The sequence below is a fragment of the Panthera tigris genome, chromosome E2 (assembly GCF_018350195.1).
Source record: "Panthera tigris isolate Pti1 chromosome E2, P.tigris_Pti1_mat1.1, whole genome shotgun sequence".
NCBI classification, from domain to species: Eukaryota; Metazoa; Chordata; class Mammalia; order Carnivora; family Felidae; genus Panthera; species Panthera tigris.
Genome location: NC_056674.1, coordinates 6941760 through 6961548, shown reverse-complemented (window position 1 = coordinate 6961548; position 19789 = coordinate 6941760). Strand labels below are relative to the sequence as shown.

The following is a 19789-nucleotide window of genomic DNA, read 5'->3' as shown; positions in this document are numbered from 1 at the left end:
TCTGATTATCCTGGGGCGCCATGCTGGAAAGGCCTTGTGTAGGTTCTTGGCATTCGGGTCATCCCAACCCAGGTACCAGACACGTAGATGAAGGAAGCTCCAGATGACTCCAGTCTCCAACCTTCAAGTCACTTCCAAACTTTCAAGTCTTAGGGGGGCAGAAAGAAACATCTCCTCTGTGCCTTGTTCTAATTCCTAACCCATATAATCCATGAGCATAATAAAATGGTTGTTTGACATCGCTATGTTTTTTTAATATGATATAATATAATCAATAATATAATTTATTGTCAAATTGGTTTTCAAACATCGCTATGTTTTAAGGTGGCTTATTATGTAGCAATAGTAACAGGAACTCAAAAACCGAGGGATTCATTAAGAGCCCTTCTTCCTTCTCATTCCCCATGGCTGCCCAGTCTCCAGAGCCCATCTCCTGAGCCTGAACAATCTTTCCTCAGACCACACTTCCTCTCTATGACACTGTTCCTGCCCTGGGCAGCTCTTCAACAACTTTCCTTTAATCTTTTGTAAGACCCTCCACTCTACGGTCTCTGGCTTCAATTGGGAGCATTCTCAAGTCTACTCCTTTGCAGAACTCTAGGGCTTTTTTTTTTTTTTTTCCTGAAGCATGCATCTGACAAGTCCCTTTCTTGTTTAAATGACAAGTCCCTTTCTTTTCATTTTTCCTATTTTTTAAAAAATTGAAGTATAGTTGACAATGTTACATTACTTATAGGTGTACAACATAGTGATTCAACAACTCTACACATTATGCTATGCTCACCACAAATGTAACTCCCATCTGTCACCATACAACATGATCACAATACCATTGACTATATTCCCTATGCTGTACCTTTCATCCCCATGACTTACTCATTGCATAACTGTAAACCTGTATCTCCCATTCCCCTTCACCCATTTTGCCAATTCCCACTCCCCACCCGCCTCTGGCAACCAACGGTTCGTTCTTTGTATTTATGGTTTTGTTTCTGCATGTTTGTTCACTTGTCTTATTTTTTTAGATTCTACATATAAATGAAATGATACAGTATTTATCATTTTCTGACCGATATTTCACTTAGCATAATACCCTCTGGGTCCATCCATGTTGTTGCAAATAGCAAGATCTCATTCTTTTTTATGGCTAATATTCCATTGTATACGTATACCACATATTTTGTATCCACTCATCTATTGATGGACACTTTGGTTGCTTCCATATGTTGGGTATTTTGTTTTTAAAGTACACATCACACCCAGCATGGAGCCCAACGCAGGGCTTTGAACTCATGACCCTGAGACCAAGTCCTGAGCTGAGATCAAGAGTCAGACACTTAGCCAACTAAGCCATCTGGGCACCCCACTGGCTATTGTAAATAATGCTGCAAATAAACATAAGGGCGCTTCTATTTTTTTAATTCAAAAAGAATTAAACAGTAATGAAACACTAAGTTAGTGTTTTTGCTTTCTCTGGATAAATACCTGGTAGTTGAATTTCTACTTTTGTTTCTATTTTTAATTTTTTGAGGAACCTTTATACTGTCTCCAACAGTGGCTGTGCCAATTTACATTCCAACCAACATGAGGGTTCCTTTTTCTCCACATCCTCACCATACCTGTTATTTCTGTCTTTTTGATTCTAGCCATTTTAATAGGTGTGAGGTGGTATCTCATTGCGGTTTTGATTTCCATCTTCCTGATGATTAGAGATGCTGAACATCTGTTCATGTGTCTGTTGGCCATCTGGATGGCTTCTTTGGAGAAACGTTTATTCAGGTCCTCTGCCCACTTTAAAATCAGATTATTTGTTTTTGTTTTTGTTTTCTCGGTATTGAGTTGTATAAGTTCTTTATAGATCTTGAACATTAACCCCTTATTGGATATATCATTTGCAAGTATCTTCTCGCATTCATTAGGTTGTCTTTTTGTTTGGTTAACGGGTTTCTTTGCTGTGCAGAAGCTTTCTATTTTGGTATGGTCCCAATGGCTTTTCATTTCCTTAAGAAGAAAGTCCAAGTCCTTGTAGCAGTGAAGAGCCTCTAAGAGACGACCCTTGCTATCACTTACTGCTCTCTGCCTCACTACCTACGCTCCAATAACCAACTTAACCTATTTCTTGGCCTCTCCCCTGTGCATTTTCACTCCCCTCTGCCTGGAATGCAATTTTCTTTCTCTTCTTTACCTGAGCCTCTAAGACCCAGCCTAGATGTTCCCTCTAGGCAACATCTCTATACTACTAGGTCTTGTCAGTCTGAGTTTAGCTGTTTCTTTTGGAGGTTCGCATAAAAACCCAGGCATCTCTCTATCACTATGTATACTCTCACTCTACTGTGACCAAGTGAGACAGAGCAGGGACTGGACTTGAGTCCCCTCAATCCTGATTAAGCAACCCAGTGTCCCTTGATAGGTGAAGCCCTAGGCCCCTTAAGTAGCATATTTTGCAGGAATGTGGAAGCAGGATGCTTACCAAAGGAGGGTCTCAACTGGCAAAGACAAATCAAAACCAGCCTGCGCCAAGAGTGGACCCCAGCACTGACCTTTCACTGACTTCTTCCCCGATTATAATACTAAAAACACTCCCAGGGGTGGAGATTTAACATACTAATGAGACATGCAATGCACGATGAAGCATGTTCTGTTCACTATACCTGTGCACCCAATTTCCTGTATCTCTCCCCAACTACATGACTTAGAGTCACTCCTGCCCCATCTCAGTCTCTTTTACAGAACGTTCTCTGGCCTTTGCCAGAGAACCAGCACAAAGGACCCTTGTGCTTGAGCATAAGCTCCAATGAAAGCCTGAAACTCCTCTAGTCAATGCCTCTAGTAAATTTCTATTGCTCGGAGAACCCAAAGGACCTAAGTCAGTGACACAAGCCCTTCACTGTCTCATCTCTTTATTCAGTCGGTCAGAGCCCATGTCTGATTACTTTCTACGTCCCCAGGAACCAGCAAGGGAGAACTCCTTTGGAGATCTATACCTATACACTTATCTACCACCTTTCTTCCTTGATAAGTGGACTCCATTTTATCCAGGTGGCAATTTCCTTCATCGTAAGCCAATCAGGGCAACTTCATTAAAACTTTGTGTGTGTGTGTGTGTGTGTGTGTGTGTGTGTGTGTCAGGCATTGGTCTAGAAATGGGTATATTACTTGGTTCTGCCAGTGGAAAGTAAGAAGAGGTTTTGCAAAGACAGCAGAACAGATTTTCCTTCCTTATAAAATGAGAGAGGCATATTAATGAAGTCTGTTTTTCTGCCCATCCCCATTCTCCTGGCTTGGGAGGTTATGTGGCCATGATGGTGATGTCTGGAACAATGGCAGCCATTTCGTGGTCATGTTCAGGAAGCCCCTGGAAGAAAACCAATGGGATGGATGGTGGACTGGAAGAATTATAATAAACTCAATTCTTGTTCAGACTCAGAATCTACTTCCTTCCAATTAAAAAAAAATTTTTTAATGTTTATTTTTATTTTTGAGAGAGAGAGATAGAGTGTGAGTCATGGAGGGGCAGAGAAAGAAGGAGACACAGAATCCAAAGCAGGCTTCAGGCTCCGAGCTGTCAGCACAGAGCCTGATGCGGTCTCGAACTCATGAACTGTGAGATCATGACCTGAGCAGAAGTCGGACGCTTAACTGACTGAGCCACCCAGGTGCCCTGAAAAATATCTTTATTTTTTATGTTAGAGGTTTCACTAGGTACCCCTTGTGATTATATCTTTAGGGTAGTGCTGATTAACTACTTACAAGCTAGTAGGGTTCCCACAGATTCCTTGGCTGTCCAGCTGTGCCTGGGGGTTGATACAAACCCTATTGTTCTTTATTTCATCTGAAATGACAAGATGGACACAGGCTTTGGTTGTTTTTGAGTCATAACCTTTACATAATAAACTGGTAAACACAAGCAAATTGCCTTCCTGAGTTTGTTGGGCCACTCTAGCAAATTATTGAACCTAAGGGGGTCACAGGAGCCCCTGATTTAGCTGGTCAGTCAGAAGTACATGTGGCAAGCTGAGAAGTAGCATCTGAAATGGGGGAGGCTTGTGGGATTGAGCCCTTTACTACACATTTGGTATCATGAGTGCTACATGGGCAGGGGTGCCTGGGTGGTTCAGTCAGTTAACTATCTGACTCTCGATCTCAGGGTCGTGAGTTCAAGCCCCATTTTGGGCTCCATGCCAGGCATGGAGCCTACTTAAAAAATAAACTAAAAAAAAAAAACTGTTGTGTGAGTAAAGAAACAAGATTTTGACTATCTTCTATGCTTTTTATTGCTTGCCTTGAGTTCCTCTCATCTCACTAATTGTTTCTTTCATTTTCTTGAATCCCTGAAGGAGAAAGGGAGGGCTTTGACATCCAGATTCCTTGATTCTTGACATTTAGAGGGCTGAATTCCTGTCTCCCACAGTAGGTTGGAGGTGAGGGGAATATTCAGACTTCTAAGAAGGGGATGCTGACAACACATCCAGATTGCTTTCTGGAAACTGCAAGAAGCCTGGGTTTCTGTCACCTGATTGGTCCCAGCTCCACTGTCCCTCCCCCTTATCCAATAAAGCATCTGCCCGAGTTGAGTCACTCTGCAGGAAGCCAGGAACTAGAGACAGAAAAAGGATCTCAGCTGGTGGTAAGTTGGGGGCTTGACAATTTCAAAACTTATTATTTGAACCTCTACCTCCTTAGGTGGCAGATACCTCCTAAGCCCTTAGGCCGGGCTGTCCAATACAGAATCCACTTGCCACATATGGCTGTTGAGCTCTTGCTAGGCCAAACCGCGATGTGCTGGGAAGTGTGAAACCAATGTTATATTCAAAGACTTAGCATGAAAAAAGAATGTAAAATATCTGATTGGTAACTTTTTTTTTTTAATATTTATTTTTGAGAGAGAGAAAGCACAGGCAGGGGAGGGGCAAGGAGAGACTGGGACAGAGGATCCAAAGCGGGCTCTGTGCTGACAGCACAGTGGGGCTCGAACCCACTCACTGTGAGATTATGACGCTCAACCAACTGAGCCACCCAGGAGCCCCCTGACTCATGACTCTTATATTGGTTACATTTTCAAATAATATTCTTTTGATATGTTGGCTTACATAGAATATATTATCAAAGTTAATATGTTATTATAATCAATTTATTTTACTTTGTAAAGAGAATGGTAACCCTCATATATGGCTCATATTTATGGCTTACATTTATGTTTCCATTGGAGAGCGTTACTCTAGAAGTATAACATTGAAAGAATTTGGTAGTCTTCTAGCATATATGCTAATGTGGAGGATATTTAGAGTAGAAAATAAACAAATGGATACACAGGAAAAATATCTGGTATAGCTGCTTTGCATTATGGGCCAGGTGGGGCCTCTGAACATGTTAGTATCTAAGCTTGGACTGAATATTCAGTAAGAGCCAAATGTGGGAAGCCTGAAAGAGCATCGTAGGCAGAAGGAACAGAGGATCCAGAAGCCCCGAGATGGCAGTGAGCTCAGCATGTTGGAGGAATTGAAGGAATTCAATTTGGATGGAGCCCATTATGTAAGAAGATCACAGTGAATGTATGAAGTACGATCCAGTGTGATGTTGTGATACATAATAAGAAATATATGTCGGGTCTTCATCCTGTTTCTGGCACCAAGTTCCTAAAACCCTGGGAATTTCCTAAGTGATGAGAGCAATAGAGGTGTCTTTTGTTATGTTAATGAGTGATTTGGGGGAGGCACCTAAGGCTGGGGGCTGGTTGCCAGAACTTTCAGGTTCAGCCCCCTGACCTCCAGGGAGAGAAGAAGTGGTAGAAACTGAGTTCAATCCCCAGTTCAATCCCCAATCCTCATTAACCCCAATGAGTTAATCAGTCATGCCTATGTAATGAACACTCCATAAAACCCCAAAAGGACGCAGGGTTCAGAGAGCTTCCGGGTTGGTGAAAACATATGGAGATGCCTGGAGAGCGGCACACTTGGAGGGCCCATAGAAGTCTCGCGCCTTTGCCTCATACCTGGCCCCATGCATCTCTTCCAACTGGCTGTTCCTAAGTTACAACCTTTTCTAATCAACTGGTGATCTAGTACGTAAAATATTTCTCTGGGTTCTGGAAATCATTAAGTTTTGTGAGGAAGAGGTTATGGGAACCTCTGATTTACAGCCAGTCAGTCAGTCACACAGGTACCCTGGGCTTGCAGCTGGTGTCTGATTTGGCCCAGGGGCAGGAGGGGCATCTTTTAGGACTGAACCTTTAACCGGTGTGATCTGACGGTGTCAGAACTGAGCTGAATTCTTAGAAATTGTTTGTTGGTGTAGGGACTCCCCACACTTTGGAAATTGGGTCACAAAAGAAGGGTAGACAGGGCAGATCCAACAGCGCTTGGTAAGCTTGAGTGTGGAGTTTGGAAACCACTGGAGGGTGTTGAACAGAATAATGTCATGATCTGTGTTTTTAAAAGGTCATACGGCCACTGTCTGGAGAATGGATGTTTTGGGGTGAGTGGGGGGAGGCATTCGGAACAGGAACAAGCTATTTGTAAGGCCAGTGGAAACATGCAGACCAGAAGAGGGGGCATGGGCAAGGGCAGTGGAGATGGAAGTGATTCTGGGTGTGGATTCAGTTGCTTTGCAGACAGAATCTATAAACTTGGATTGCTTTGGGTGATAAGGCAAAGACAGCAAGGACACGATTTAGATTTGGAGCTTTAACAGCTGGGTGTTTACATTCCAAATAGATACAGGATACTGTGAGAGAGGCAGATTTGGGAGGATGGAATAGTTCAGTTTGGTTTGGGTAATGTCAGGTTTGGAGTGCCTATGGCATTCCCACAGGGAGCTGTCAAGAAGTCAGGTGGTTATATCAGGCTAGAGCTCTAAGGAGAAGCCAAGGCTGATGCCTTAGATGAGAAGTTTTCAGTATAGGTGCCCTGGGTTGGCTCAGCTGGTGGAGTGTGGGACTCTTGACCTCGGGGTTGTTGGGTGTGGAGATTACTTAAATAAACAAAACCTAAAAAGGAAGTTATCAGTGTAGTATAAGCCATGAGACCAGATGATACTACCTATGGAAAGACTACATAGAGAGGACGGAGGGGAGCAGGTACAAACCCTGGGCTGCCCTAACATCGAAAGTGAAATTTAGAGGGGGCTCTTGGCTGGCTCAGTCAGTGGAGTGTGTGACTCTTGATCTCAGGGCTGTGACTTTAAACCCCATGTTGGGTATAGAGATTTCTTAAAAATGAAATCTTTAAAAAAACGGAACAGGATGGTTTCTTTTTATTTTTTTTTAATTTTTTTTTAATGTTTATTTATTTTTGACAGAGAGAGAGACAGAGCATGAGTCGGGGAGGGGCAGAGAGAGAGGGAGACACAGTGTCTGAAACAGGCTCCAGGCTCCGAGCTGTCAGCACAGAGCCTGATGCGGGGCTTGAACTCATGTACGGCAAGATCATGACCTGAGCTGAAGTCGGATGCTCAACCGACTGAGCCACCCAGGCGCCCCTCTTTTTATTTTTAAATATTCATTTATTTGTTTATTTACTTATTAGGTTTATTTTTGAGAGAGAGTGTGGGGGAGGAGCAAAAGGAGAGGGGGACAGAGGATCTAAAGTAGGCTCTGTGCTGACAGCAGAGACCCCAACTCAGGGCTTGAATCCACAAACTGTGAGATCATGAGCTGAAGTTGGATGCTTAACCCATTGAGCCACCCAGATGCCCCACTTATTTTTTAAAGTAAGCTTCACACCCAGTGTGGAGCCCAACGTGGGGCTTGAACTCACGACCCTGAGATCAAGACCTGAGCTCAAAACCTGAGCTGAGATCAAGAGTCAGATGTTTGACCAACTGGGCCCCTTGGGTCCCCAGGATGGTTTCTTTTTATTTAAAAAAATTTTTTTTGAAGTTTATTTATTTCAAGAGAGAGAGAGAGAGAGAGTGAGAGCTGGGTAGGGGCAGAGAGAGAGAGAGGGGAGAGAGAATCCCAAGCACCCTTTGCACTGTCAGCACAGAGCCTGATGCGGGGCTTGAATTCACGACCATGAATCCATGACCTGAGCCCAGATCAAGTCTGTTGCTTAACTGACTCAGCCACCCAGGAGCCCCTGGGATGGTTTCTTTGTAAGGGGAAGAGATAAGATAACATAATCTAGTATTAAGAAAATCTTGGATTTTTGTTCTTGGTAAAAAAAAAAAAAAAAAAAGGGATAATGCAGGAGGAAAGTTCTTGGGAAGGTGAGGTAGAGAGGGATCCAGAGCAAACATGGGAAGGTAGCCACTGGGATGAACGAGAACTCTACACTGACTGTAGCAGTGCAGGCAGATTGGAAGGTTTGGGGCAGGGAAGGCTACAAAGTTCCAATGGTTACCATTTTCCGTTAAAATATGAGGCAAAGGCATCAGATGAGCGCACAGATGAGGAGGGGAGAGGCCAGGGAAAAGCAGACGGGAGGAAGTGGAACTACAACAGTTATTTCAAAACTTGGAAATGCAAATATGCTGGAGAAGTAGAGTCAGCAGACACACAAATGCTGAGCTGCCATATGAAATTCGGTCAGAAATCCAACTGTGCCCCTTAGTAATTGCGACACTGGACAAGTCACTTCCCCTGCCAGAGTCATGGCTTCCTTTTACGTTATGTGGTAATGATACTTCAGTTTTTTATTTTTTTTAAGTCTATTTATTTATTTTGAGAGAGAGCAAGGTAGGGGCAGAGAGACAGGGAGAGAGAGCGAATCCCAAGCAGGCTCCGCAATCACAGAGCCCGATGTTGGGCCCGAGCTCACAAACAGCGAGATCATGACCTGAGCAGAAGTCAAGAGTGGGACGCTTAATTGACTGAGCCACCCAGGCGCCCCAATTATGTGGTAATCATACTTATCCAAAAGCAAGACTGTTGTAATTGGAGATCATAAAAGGTACAGTGACTGGCACATTTGAGGGGCTTACCAAATAGTAGTCATCATAATCCACTGGGGTATCGTCTGTGGTTTGCAGGTTCTGTGTCCCACACTGCAACCAGGGTGCGGCCCTAATTTTACAACTTTGTCTCACTGGACTTTCCTCTCCTGTCATTGCACAATTGGCTTTCCCTGTTGCAGCAAAATCATCCCTTCTGAGTGCCTTGTAGGGTGCTTAGTGAGTGGGTAGAGAGAACTTGACTCTGTTATGGAAGTATAGCAGGTGAAAGAAGGTTGAGAGGATAATTCTGGTGGAATCTGTCTGGTGGAGCTCAGATTCTGGCACACGTCAATCCTCAAACGCCATACACAAGGGTTGTGGTGAGGGCTACAGGAACTCTTGGCATATGGAAAATGCTCGTAAGTACCAGCTGCTACTGTTGTGAGCACTGTACTTGACCTGAACTTGAGATTCCATGATGCGTGGATGGCCCAGGACTAAGCCCCGGGACACAGCATAGAGCCTGGGGAAAACTGAAAGTTCCCATCTGTTAGACTCACTTGGTCCTGCCTGAAAGATTTCCATGTCCGCTCTCAACTAACCCTCACCTGAAAATCAGTCTCCTCCATAAAATGGCCTCTATTCTGTGGAGGAGCAAACCGAAGCTCAAAGAGATGTCACCAAGAACCCACTGGGCAGGTGTCAGACGAGAATACAGACTGACCTCCCCCCAGAGCCCAACACTCTTCATACTGTTAACAGTGGCTCTCAACTGGGAGTGATTCTCCCCCACCCACCCACTCAGGGGACATTTGATAATGTCTGTAGATACTTTTGCATGTCACAACTGGGGGTGGGGCTGCTAGATGGGGGCCAGGGATGTTGCTAAAACATTGTACAATGTACAGGAAAGTCTTCCACAGCTAAGCATTATCCAGCTCCAAATGTTCAATGGTGCCAAGGCTGAGAAACTCTGCATGACATTAAGCAATGTGCCTCCTCTGCTGACTCTGAGTCTAGCGCTTCCCTCACTAAGCTGTAACTGGCTCCTAATCAATTTCTCTTATCTATTCACCCTCGGTGTAGTCTTCTGGTAGTAAACAGGAGCGTTGTAATCCTCTTGGCTAAGCAATCAGCCTGATAGGTGGAATGCATATGAATTATTATGGGAATATGGAGAACTATCCTTTCCCAAAGTAATAGCCAAAAGAGTGTCAATTTTACAGTATAACCGGCCAAGTTTCAGTAGAGTGGGGGTCCTAGTTGGAGTGGTAGTTGATGTTGTCCATGAATAGGGAGGCTGTAAGATGGTTCATGGATTGGAAATGGCCATTGTTGAAATGTTTCAGGTGTGTGCAAGATGGAAACCAACCACTCCATCGCTCCAAATGAATATGAAGAGATACTCCACGAGTCTGCTGGCTACACTGTTCTGTGGATCCTATCACTGGTGGTGCTTGGGATCACCTTTGTCTTTGGCATCCTGGGCAATGGGCTTGTGATCTGGGTGGCTGGATTCCGGATGGCACGCAGCGTCACCACCATCTGTTACCTGAACTTGGCCTTGGCCGACTTCTCTTTCACTGCCACTCTGCCATTTCTCATTGTCTCAATGGCCATGAAAGAACGGTGGCCTTTTGGCTGGTTCCTGTGTAAGGTAATTCACATTGTGGTGGACATCAACCTGTTTGGAAGTGTCTTCCTCATTGCTTTCATTGCCCTGGACCGCTGTATTTGTGTCTTGCATCCAGTCTGGGCCCAGAACCACCGCACTGTAAGTCTGGCTACAAAACTCATCATTGGACCCTGGATTTTTGCCCTAGTCCTTACCTTGCCAGTTTTCATCTTCTTGACTACAGTAAATGATGGAACAGGGAATATATACTGTACTTTCACCTTTGCACACTGGGGCAACAGTACTGAACAGAGGTTGAAGGTGGCTATCACCATGTTGACAATCAGAGGGATCATCCGGTTTATCATTGGCTTCAGTATGCCAATGTCCATTGTTGCTATCTGCTATGGGCTCATTGCTGCCAAGATACGTAAAAAAGGCATGATTAAATCCAGCCGTCCCTTAAGGGTCCTTACTGCTGTTGTGGCTTCCTTCTTTCTCTGTTGGTTCCCCTTTCAAATGGTTGCCCTTTTAAGCACAGTCTGGCTCAAACAGATACTGTTTGAGGGCAAGTACAAAATCCTTGATGTCCTGACTAATCCAACAAGCTCCCTGGCCTTTTTCAACAGCTGCCTCAATCCAATCCTTTACGTCTTCATGGGCCAAGACTTCCGAGAGAGACTGATCCACTCCCTGCCTGCCAGTCTGGAGAGGGCCCTTACTGAGGACTTATCCCAGACCAGTGACACAACAAACAGATCCACTTTACCTCATGAAGAAGCAGAGTTACAGGCAATGTGAGGGCAGCTGGGGGACATTTTTGAGCTCTGTATGCTCCTACCCTTCTCCCATTTCCAGTTCCATCTTACCTTGGGTCATACTGAGACACGCATCATGAAAGGAAAAAGTGACATAAGATGTCATTTTTGGATTTTGGGCCTCAGCTTCTTCCCCTGGGATAAGTGGAGACTTTAAAGGGGTATAAGGGAGGAGAAGAGAAAGTGATGGGGAACTGGTAACGCTTAGATAAGAGGGTATGGTAAGGGGAAAACTTTAGTTATTTTACCATTAAGATGTTTGCTGTAGGTTTTACTTTAAGCTATTTTTAATAAGATTACAGGAATTTCTTTGTATTAATAGTTTACTAAGTGTTTTCTTCCTTTAAAAATCATGAATGGCTATAGAACTGTATCAAATGAATTTTATGCATATATGAAGATATTATTTTTATCCTTTTATTTACGCCATCATACATTACCTTGATTGATTTTTGCATGTGAAACTACCCTTGCGTTCCTAGAATAAACCAGGATTGGTCATGATGTATTTTGTCTAATTATAATTTATGTCACTAGATTTGTTTATAACTTATGCATTTATGTTTATGTAAAGATGGGTCTGTTATTTTCCTTTCCACTAATATCCTGGTCAGCTTTTGCACCAAACTTCTAATGGCCTCCTACACAGACTTGGGAAGTGATTTCTCTGATTATATTCTTTCATAAATGTTCAGAAATTCACCAGCGAAGACAGTTGGCCCTGGGTTTTCTTTCTGGGAAGGCTTTTAGTAACGAGTTCAATTTCTTTCATAGTTATGGGACTATTCAGATTTTCTATTTCCTCTTCCATCAATTTTGACAAACTGTGACGTTTAATAAATTTAGCCATTTCATCCAAACTGTCAAATCTATTGGCATGAAATGGTATAATAACTGTGTGTAGTACCTGGTATGCTTTCCTTTACATAATGAGAATGTAAGCTATCTGAAGGCAGGGATTTTGGTCCATACTGTTCACCAATGGATCCCCATACCATATGTGTAATATAGTGCCTAACATGTGATAGACAGACACTCAATAAATATTGAATTGATGAATAAATAAACAATGGTATCATCCAGATATCAAGTGAGAGCCTTTATTTTATTAAAAAAATTTTTAATGTTTTATTTATTTTTGAGAGAGAGAGACAGAGCATGATTAGGGGAGGGGCAGAGAGAGGGAGACACAGAATCTGAAGCAGGCTCCAGGCTCTGAACCATCAGCCCAGAGCCCGACGCGGGGCTCGAACTCATGGACCGCGAGATCGTGACCTGAGCTGAAGTTGGACGCTTAACCGACTGAGCCACCCAGGCGCCCCAAGTGAGAACCTTTAAAGCTAGCTAAAATGATCTCTGACCCTCATATCATTGCAGTTTACAAGATTTATAAATTCCCATGTAGCTTACATTTTTATGAATCTGGTTTTGAATTTCTACTTCAAGTAAAGCACTCTGACTGTTGCTTGGTGCTTCTGTTTTGACATAAATCAGTCTACAATAATAGTCGGCTTTTTTTTTTTTTTTTCATTTTTCATTTTTTTTTTTTTTGGCTTTCTGCAAATAATCACTTGCAAATAATCCATTACTGTGTAACATACTTTCCTGATGCATTGGCAAAAGAAAGAACTCAAAATAAATATTAGGTAGTCTTGTTATCAAAAGTCCTTCACCCAGGGGCTCCTGGGTGGCTCAGTCGGTTAAGCGTCCAACTTAGGCTCAGGTCATGATCTCACGGTTTGTGGGTTCAAGTCCCACATCGGGTTCTGGGCTGACAGCTCAGAGCCTGAAGCCTGCTTCGGATTCTGTGTCTCCCTCTCTCTCTGCCCCTCCCCTGCTCATGCTCTGTCTCTCTCTCTGTCAAAAATAAACATTAAAAAAAAAATAAAAATAAATTAAAAATCTTAAAAAAAAGATTCCTATACCCAGCAATTCCACATACCCTCAATTTTATATATTCATGTCAACAGCACATGTTTTCACAAATGGTCACTGTAGAATTGTTTACAACAGCCCCAAACTATAAACAACCCAAAAGTTCATTAACAGAATAAAGTGTAGTAATAGTAAATTACTCTTCAGCAATAAAATATTTAAAAACTACAACATGAATCTATCACATAGACAAAATAAAAAGACAACAGTATGTACAGCATTCCATTTATGTTTTCAAAATTTTTAGTTAATAAAGTTGAACTGTATTTTTATTTATTTATTTATTTATTTGTTTATTTATTTATTTATTTTGAGAGAGAGGGGGCGAGCACAAGCGGAGGAGGGGCAGAGAGAGGGAGAGAGAGAATCCCAAGCAGACTCTGTACCATCAGTGCAGAGCTGGACACGGGGCTCAAATCCACAAACCATGAGCTCATGACCTGAGCCCAAATCAAGAGTCAGACACTTAAATGACTGAGCCACCCAGATGCCCCTAAACTATACAGTTTAGAGATACAGACCTATGCAGTAAAATTATGAAGGAAAGTGATGAATTGATTGCCATAATCAAGATAGTGGTTATATAATTGGAAGAAAGGAGAGAAACTGATCAGGAAAATGTATGTTGCAGCTGATCGCTTCTGGAATGCTGTGATCTCTACTGCTGGTGGTACATGGGGATTTCCTTTATGCAAATATGTTAATCTCCATGTTTATCTTCTATCTGTTTTTGCCCTTAGGTTTGTTAGATTCCTTTTTTTTTTTTTTTTTTTTTTTTAACAGTTCAGGGAAATTCAGATCCCTTTTCCTTCATACCAGGAAAACTTCATAGCTTCTGGATTTAGGCTGATTCAAGTAGGGCAACCCATTCGTACAGACACTGCAGTTCTCTAAATTTGGATTTATTAGGACAAGGAGAGCTGAGGGGTCAAAGGGAAGCAAGCAGCAGTGAACAATCCCAGCTTTGGTGTCCTTTAAGCGCTAAAGAAAACAGACTTAGAAATAGAGCTCCACCTTGTGGCTTCCAGAAAACTAAGCAAGGAAACAGGCGTCTGGCCGCCTCCTCAGCTCTACAACCTAACCTCACTGGGAGAGTCCTCTAGAAGAACCAGATTCTCTTCCAGGTGAGTTCCCCCAAAGCGAATTTCCAAGTGCATCTGAACAAGGAAATCTGTTTTGTAATCCAGGAAGTCCCCCTCATTCATTCCAGAATGTTCATTCCAGAGATAGGAGAGTGGGCATGTCTCCTGTAACTCATCCCACCCTAAGATAAACTCGCTACTAGATAAAAAGGGACTTTGTGTGAATGTCTCATAATCTTGGGACACTGAAGATTGAGCAACTGTGTTTTTTCCTTGTGTTTCCATCTCCTGGCTCTCCCAGCTCCAAATACCATCTAGGTAACTGTTTCCCAAATAAGGTTCTACAACTGATGCTGTTCCATCAGAATCACCTGGGGAGGTGTGTTTTTAAATATGGGTTAGGTCACTGCAGCACCAAGCCATCTGATCGACAGAGTCTGATACAGAATGCAGGAATCTGTATTCATTCACAAAGCTCCCTGGTAGCTGTGTGTACAATCAGATTCCTGTGCTGATTAGCAGTTGAATAAGTGTTCTCTTTACAAGAGAACCGACCAAGAACCAGTAACAGATCTTGGAAACACAGATATATCTTTAAAGTCCACACCCAAGAACAAATGGTCTTCTTATGGGGTGGTGAGGCAGCTCTTAGGAGGGCAATGTGGGCAGTTAAGTTAGCAAAATAAAAAAAAAAATTAATGTTTATTTACTTTTGAGAGAGAGAGAGCACACAAGCGAGAGAACACATGAGCAGGGGAGGGGCAGAGAGAGGGGGAGAGACAGAATCCCAAGCAGGCTCTGGGCTGAGAGCCCAGAGCCTGATGCGGGGCTTGAACTCACGAACCATGAGATCATGACCTGAGCCAAAGTCGGTCACCCAACCGACTGAGCCACTCAGGCGCCCCAGCAAAATAAATCTTAACAGAAAGGTTGCTGTACAGTATCTTGTTTGAGATCCTCTGGAGCTGCTTTGGTCTTGAAATGGCAGATGGGGGTGAGGTAATTCTATTCTAAAAGGAGAGGTTCTCAGGAACAGCTAACAAGTTACTAATCAGCAAGACATCTTCCTCACCCTTTCCAACTCCAAATTCTCAGCCTCCATAATCATGCGAGTGGACACCTCACAATAAATCACACACCCACACCCATGCAACCTATTGGTTCTGTTTCTTTGGAGAACCCTAATATATTTTTAAAAATTATTGTTAATTGTTGGGTGTAATGGTGGCTATAGTCTTTTTAAACCCTTATCTGTTACAGATACATACTAAAGTATTTACAGGGAAAATGACATGACACATGATATCTGATTAGAGATAATCCCCAGAAGAAAAAAAGGCAATCAGTGAGAGATCAGCAGAATGTTTTCAACTTTTGAAGCTTACTACTCTTGTATATGTTTCCATTTTCCACTTCAAAGTCTTTTAAAAGTCACTCTATGACCCAACAAATCCACTCCTAGATAAATGCATAAATGCCCTACCAACAAATGTGTGCCTATGAACACTAGGGCACATACATCGTAGGTAAGGGAAAAACACAGCTGAACAAGTGTGTGTCCAAGATTATAAAATACGTACATATTTCATAATACACCAAACTGTAAACAAACCTAATGTCCATCAACAGTAGGATAAACAATTGCAGGGGTGCCTGGGTGGCTCAGTCGGTTAAGCGTCTGACTTCGGCTCAGGTCACGATCTCACAGTTTGTGGGTTCAAGCCCTGCATCGGGCTCTGTGCTGGCAGCTCAGAGCCTGGAGCCTGCTTCAGATTCTGTATCTCCCTTTCTCTCTGCCCGTCCCCTGCTTGCACTCTGAATGTCTCTCTCTCTCTCTCAAAAATAAATAAGTAAACATTAAAAAAATTGCAGTATATTCCTAAAATGAATTACTATACAATAAGATAACTGAAGTAGTCTGTACAACATGGATCAATCTTAAGATCATCACGCTAAATGAAAAAGCCACAGATATCAGAATAGATCTGTTATATTCTTTTTTACGTGCAGTTTTCCAAAAGGCAAAATTAAACTCTACTACTTAGGTACACATAATTAGGTTTATTTTATTTTCTTTTTAGATTTTTAAACTATGTATTTAATAGCAAAACCTTCAGTAATGGGGATACAAACATGCCTTGGAAAATGCAAAAGCAATTAACTCAATGTAATGGTAGGGGCACCTGGGTGACTCAATTGGTGAAGTGTCCAACTTCAGCTCAGGTCATGATCTTGTGGCTCGTGAGTTCGAGCCCCGCTTTGGGGTCTGTGCTGACAGCTCAGAGGCTGGAGCCTGCTTCGGATTCTGTGTCTCCCTCTCTCCCTGCCCCTTCCCTGCTTGTGCTCTGTCTCTCTTTCTCTCTCAAAAAATAAATAACTTTTTTTTAAGGGGGGGGCATTTAAAAAATGAATTCATTCCTTTCCCTTTACACTAAAGAAGCCTCTTGGCTTCTGGGATCCAGGCAGTCTGAAGTAGGGCATCCTATTCATATCAGAGCTATGTTATCTAAAATTGGGCTTATTAGAAGAGAGAAATCTGGGAGATCAAAGAGACAGCAAGCAAAACAACTTGGGCCTGACCTGAGATTGATGCCACTCCTATTTTATTTGTTCAAGAGCTAATGAAAACTTGAGTTAGAACACAACCCCAATGGGGGCGCCTGGGTGGCTCAGTTGGTTAAGCATCTGACTTTGGCCCAGGTCATGATCTCATAGTTTATGAGTTCGAGCCTCACTAGAGTCCTGACAGTGCAGAGCCTGCTTGGGATTCTCTCTCTCTCTCTCTCTCTCCCTCTCCCTCTCTCTCCGCCACTGCCATGCTCTGTCAAAAATAAATAAAAATTTAAAAAAAGAAAAAAGAAAAAAAAAAAAAAGAACACAAACCTCACCCAGTGGTTACTTGGAGCTCTGGCACAATTAAGGAAGAGGAAGTTTGGCAGAATCTCATTTCTTCACCCCCATTGGGAGAGACTCCTAACTCACCTACCTCTCTGTCAGCTTCTCCAGATTGAGTTTTCTGCGGCCCCTAAACAAACAACCTTCCAAGAAATCCAGGATATCCTCATCCATCCAAATGTGTATTCAAGAGACCGGCCCTCACCTCACCCCTCACTGTTATTAGGCTGAAGAAAATAGGTTATAACTGCTATATACTGTTCGCCCCTGAATTCCCAGCTTCCCCCACCCTCCCCCAAATATCTTCCCCAAATACCACCTGTGGCAATTTTTCCATAAGTCCACAGTAGACTTTCCATAATGTCCACAACATTTATTTGCGACAACAAGGATGGACCTTAAAGGCACTACGCGGGGCACCTGGGTGGCTCAGTGGGTTAAGCGGCCGACTTCAGCTCAGGTCACGATCTCGCGGTCCGTGAGTTCGAGCCCCGCGTCGGGCTCTGTGCTGACAGCTTGGAGCCTGTTTCGGATTCTGTTTCTCCCTCTCTCTCTGCTCCTCCCCTGCTCGTGCTCTGTCTCTCTCTCTCTCTCTCTCTCTCTCTCTCTCTCAAAAATAAATAAATAAACATTAAAAAAATTAAAAAAAAAAAGAAATTGAATCTGTAGTCAATGCAACACACACACACACACACACCTCTTAAAAAAAAAAAAAAAAGAGGGGCGCCTGGGTGGCTCAGTCGGTTAAGCGTCCGACTTCAGCTCGGGTCACGATCTCGCAGTCCACGAGTTCGAGCCCGCGTCGGGCTCTGGGCTGATGGCTCAGAGCCTGGAGCCTGCTTCGGATTCTGTGTCTCCCTCTCTCTCTGCCCCTCCCCCGTTCATGCTCTGTCTCTGTCTCAAAAATAAATTTAAAAAAAACGTTAAAAAAATTAAAAAATATAAATAAAGGCACTATGCTAAGTGAAACAAATCTGAGGAAGACAAGTACTGTCTGATCTCACTTAAGTGTGGAATCTAAAAACAAAACAAAAAAACACATCAAACTCCTAGAGAAAGAGATCAACCAACAGTGGTTGTTGGTGACCAACAGTGGGAACAGGGGCAGGGGAATCAGAGGCAGGTGGTCAAAGGTACAAACTTCCAGTTCCCAGATGAGGAAGTACTAGGGATGCAACATACACCATGATGATGACGGGGAACACTACCATACAGGGTACTTGAAAGTTGTTAAGAGCGTAAATCCTAAGAGCTCTCATTACAAGGAAAAACAATTTTTTTTTCTTTGTTTGCTTTCTCTTTATTGCATCTAAGAGATGATAGATGATGGACAAGTCAATTTACTGTGGTGATCATTCCACAATACATGTAAGCCAAACTACTGTGTGATACACCATAAACTTAACGGTGTTTCATGTCAATTAGATCCCAACAAAACTGCATATTTTACTTTACTTTATTTATTAAAAATGTTTTTTAATGCTTATTTTTGAGATACAAAACAAACGCATGTGGGGGAAGGGGAGAGAGAGGGGGAAACAGAATCCAAAGTAGGCTCTGCCCTGTCAGCACAGAGCCCCACAGGGGGCTTGAATTCAGGAACCGTGAAATCATGATCTGAGCTGAAGTTGGACACTCAAATGACTGAGCCACCCAGGTGCCCCTAAAGCTACATATTTAAAAAAAATTGTTTAATGTTTATATTTGAGACAGAGAGAGAGACAGCAAGCAGTGGAGGGTCAGAGAGAGAGAGGGAGACACAGAATCCGAAGCAGGCTCCAGGCTCTGAGCTGTCAGCACAGAGCCCCACATGGGGCTCAAACCCACAGACTGCGAGATCATGACCTGAGCCAAAGTCGGATGCTTAACCAACGGAACCACCCAGGTGCCCCCAATTTTTTTTAATGTTTATTTATTTTTGAGAGAGACAGAGAGACAGACAGGGCATGAGCAGGGGAGGGGCAGAGAGAGAGTGAGACATAGAATCTGAAGCAGGCTCCAAGCTCGGAGCTGTCAGCACAGAGCCCGATGCGGGGCTCGAACTCACAAACGGTGAGATCATGACCTGAGCCGAAGTCTGATGCTTCCAACTGAGCCACCCACGCGCCCCTACAACTACATATTTTAAACAGCTCCTCAGATACCAGATATTTACCCAAAGAAACCCAAAACATATTTCAACAAAAAGACTATAAGAAGGTTCACAGTAGCTTTATTATTTTTCTTAATATTTATTTTTGAGAGAGAGAGAACAGAAGCTGGGGAGGGGCAGAGAGAGAGGGAGACAGATGATCCGAAGTGGGCTCTGTGCTGTAAGGACAGAGCCCAATATGGAACTCAAAGTCACCAGCCATAAGATCATGACCGAGCTGAAGTCAGGCCAACCAACTGAGCCACCCAGGCACCCCCATATTAGCTTTATTTATAATAGCCCCCAACTGGAAACAACCCAGGAGTGTATTCATAGGTGTGTGGATAAACTGTGGTATATTCATTTATGTTTTCTGCAATGTCCTTTCTCTTTTTTTTTTAAGTAATCTCTACCCCCATTGTGGGGCTTGAACTCACAACCC

The 19789-nt window shown here is 43.1% G+C and overlaps 1 protein-coding gene and 1 long non-coding RNA gene across 3 annotated transcripts; one reads left to right on the top strand and one right to left on the bottom strand.

Annotated features, from left to right (window-relative positions):
- Positions 1–2883: 2883 nt before the first annotated feature.
- On the bottom strand, positions 2884–9054 carry LOC122234361. Its single transcript, XR_006212137.1, has 3 exons — positions 8920–9054; positions 3751–3832; positions 2884–3355 (listed from the first exon to the last, which is right to left on the bottom strand). It is a non-coding gene; the product is annotated as an uncharacterized LOC122234361 (long non-coding RNA).
- Positions 4597–12381, top strand: LOC102970478 (N-formyl peptide receptor 2). Of its 2 annotated transcripts, none has more exons than XM_007074220.3 (2): positions 4597–4627; positions 10221–12381. In XM_007074220.3, the coding sequence occupies exon 2, from the start codon at positions 10232–10234 to the stop codon at positions 11285–11287; it is 1056 nt and encodes a 351-aa protein (XP_007074282.1). In that variant the 5' UTR covers positions 4597–4627; positions 10221–10231; the 3' UTR covers positions 11288–12381. The 2 variants fall into 2 exon arrangements, with proteins under 2 accessions (XP_007074282.1, XP_042826311.1); XM_042970377.1 differs by lacking the exon at positions 4597–4627 and adding an exon at positions 9109–9290.
- The last annotated feature ends 7408 nt before the right edge of the window (positions 12382–19789 follow it).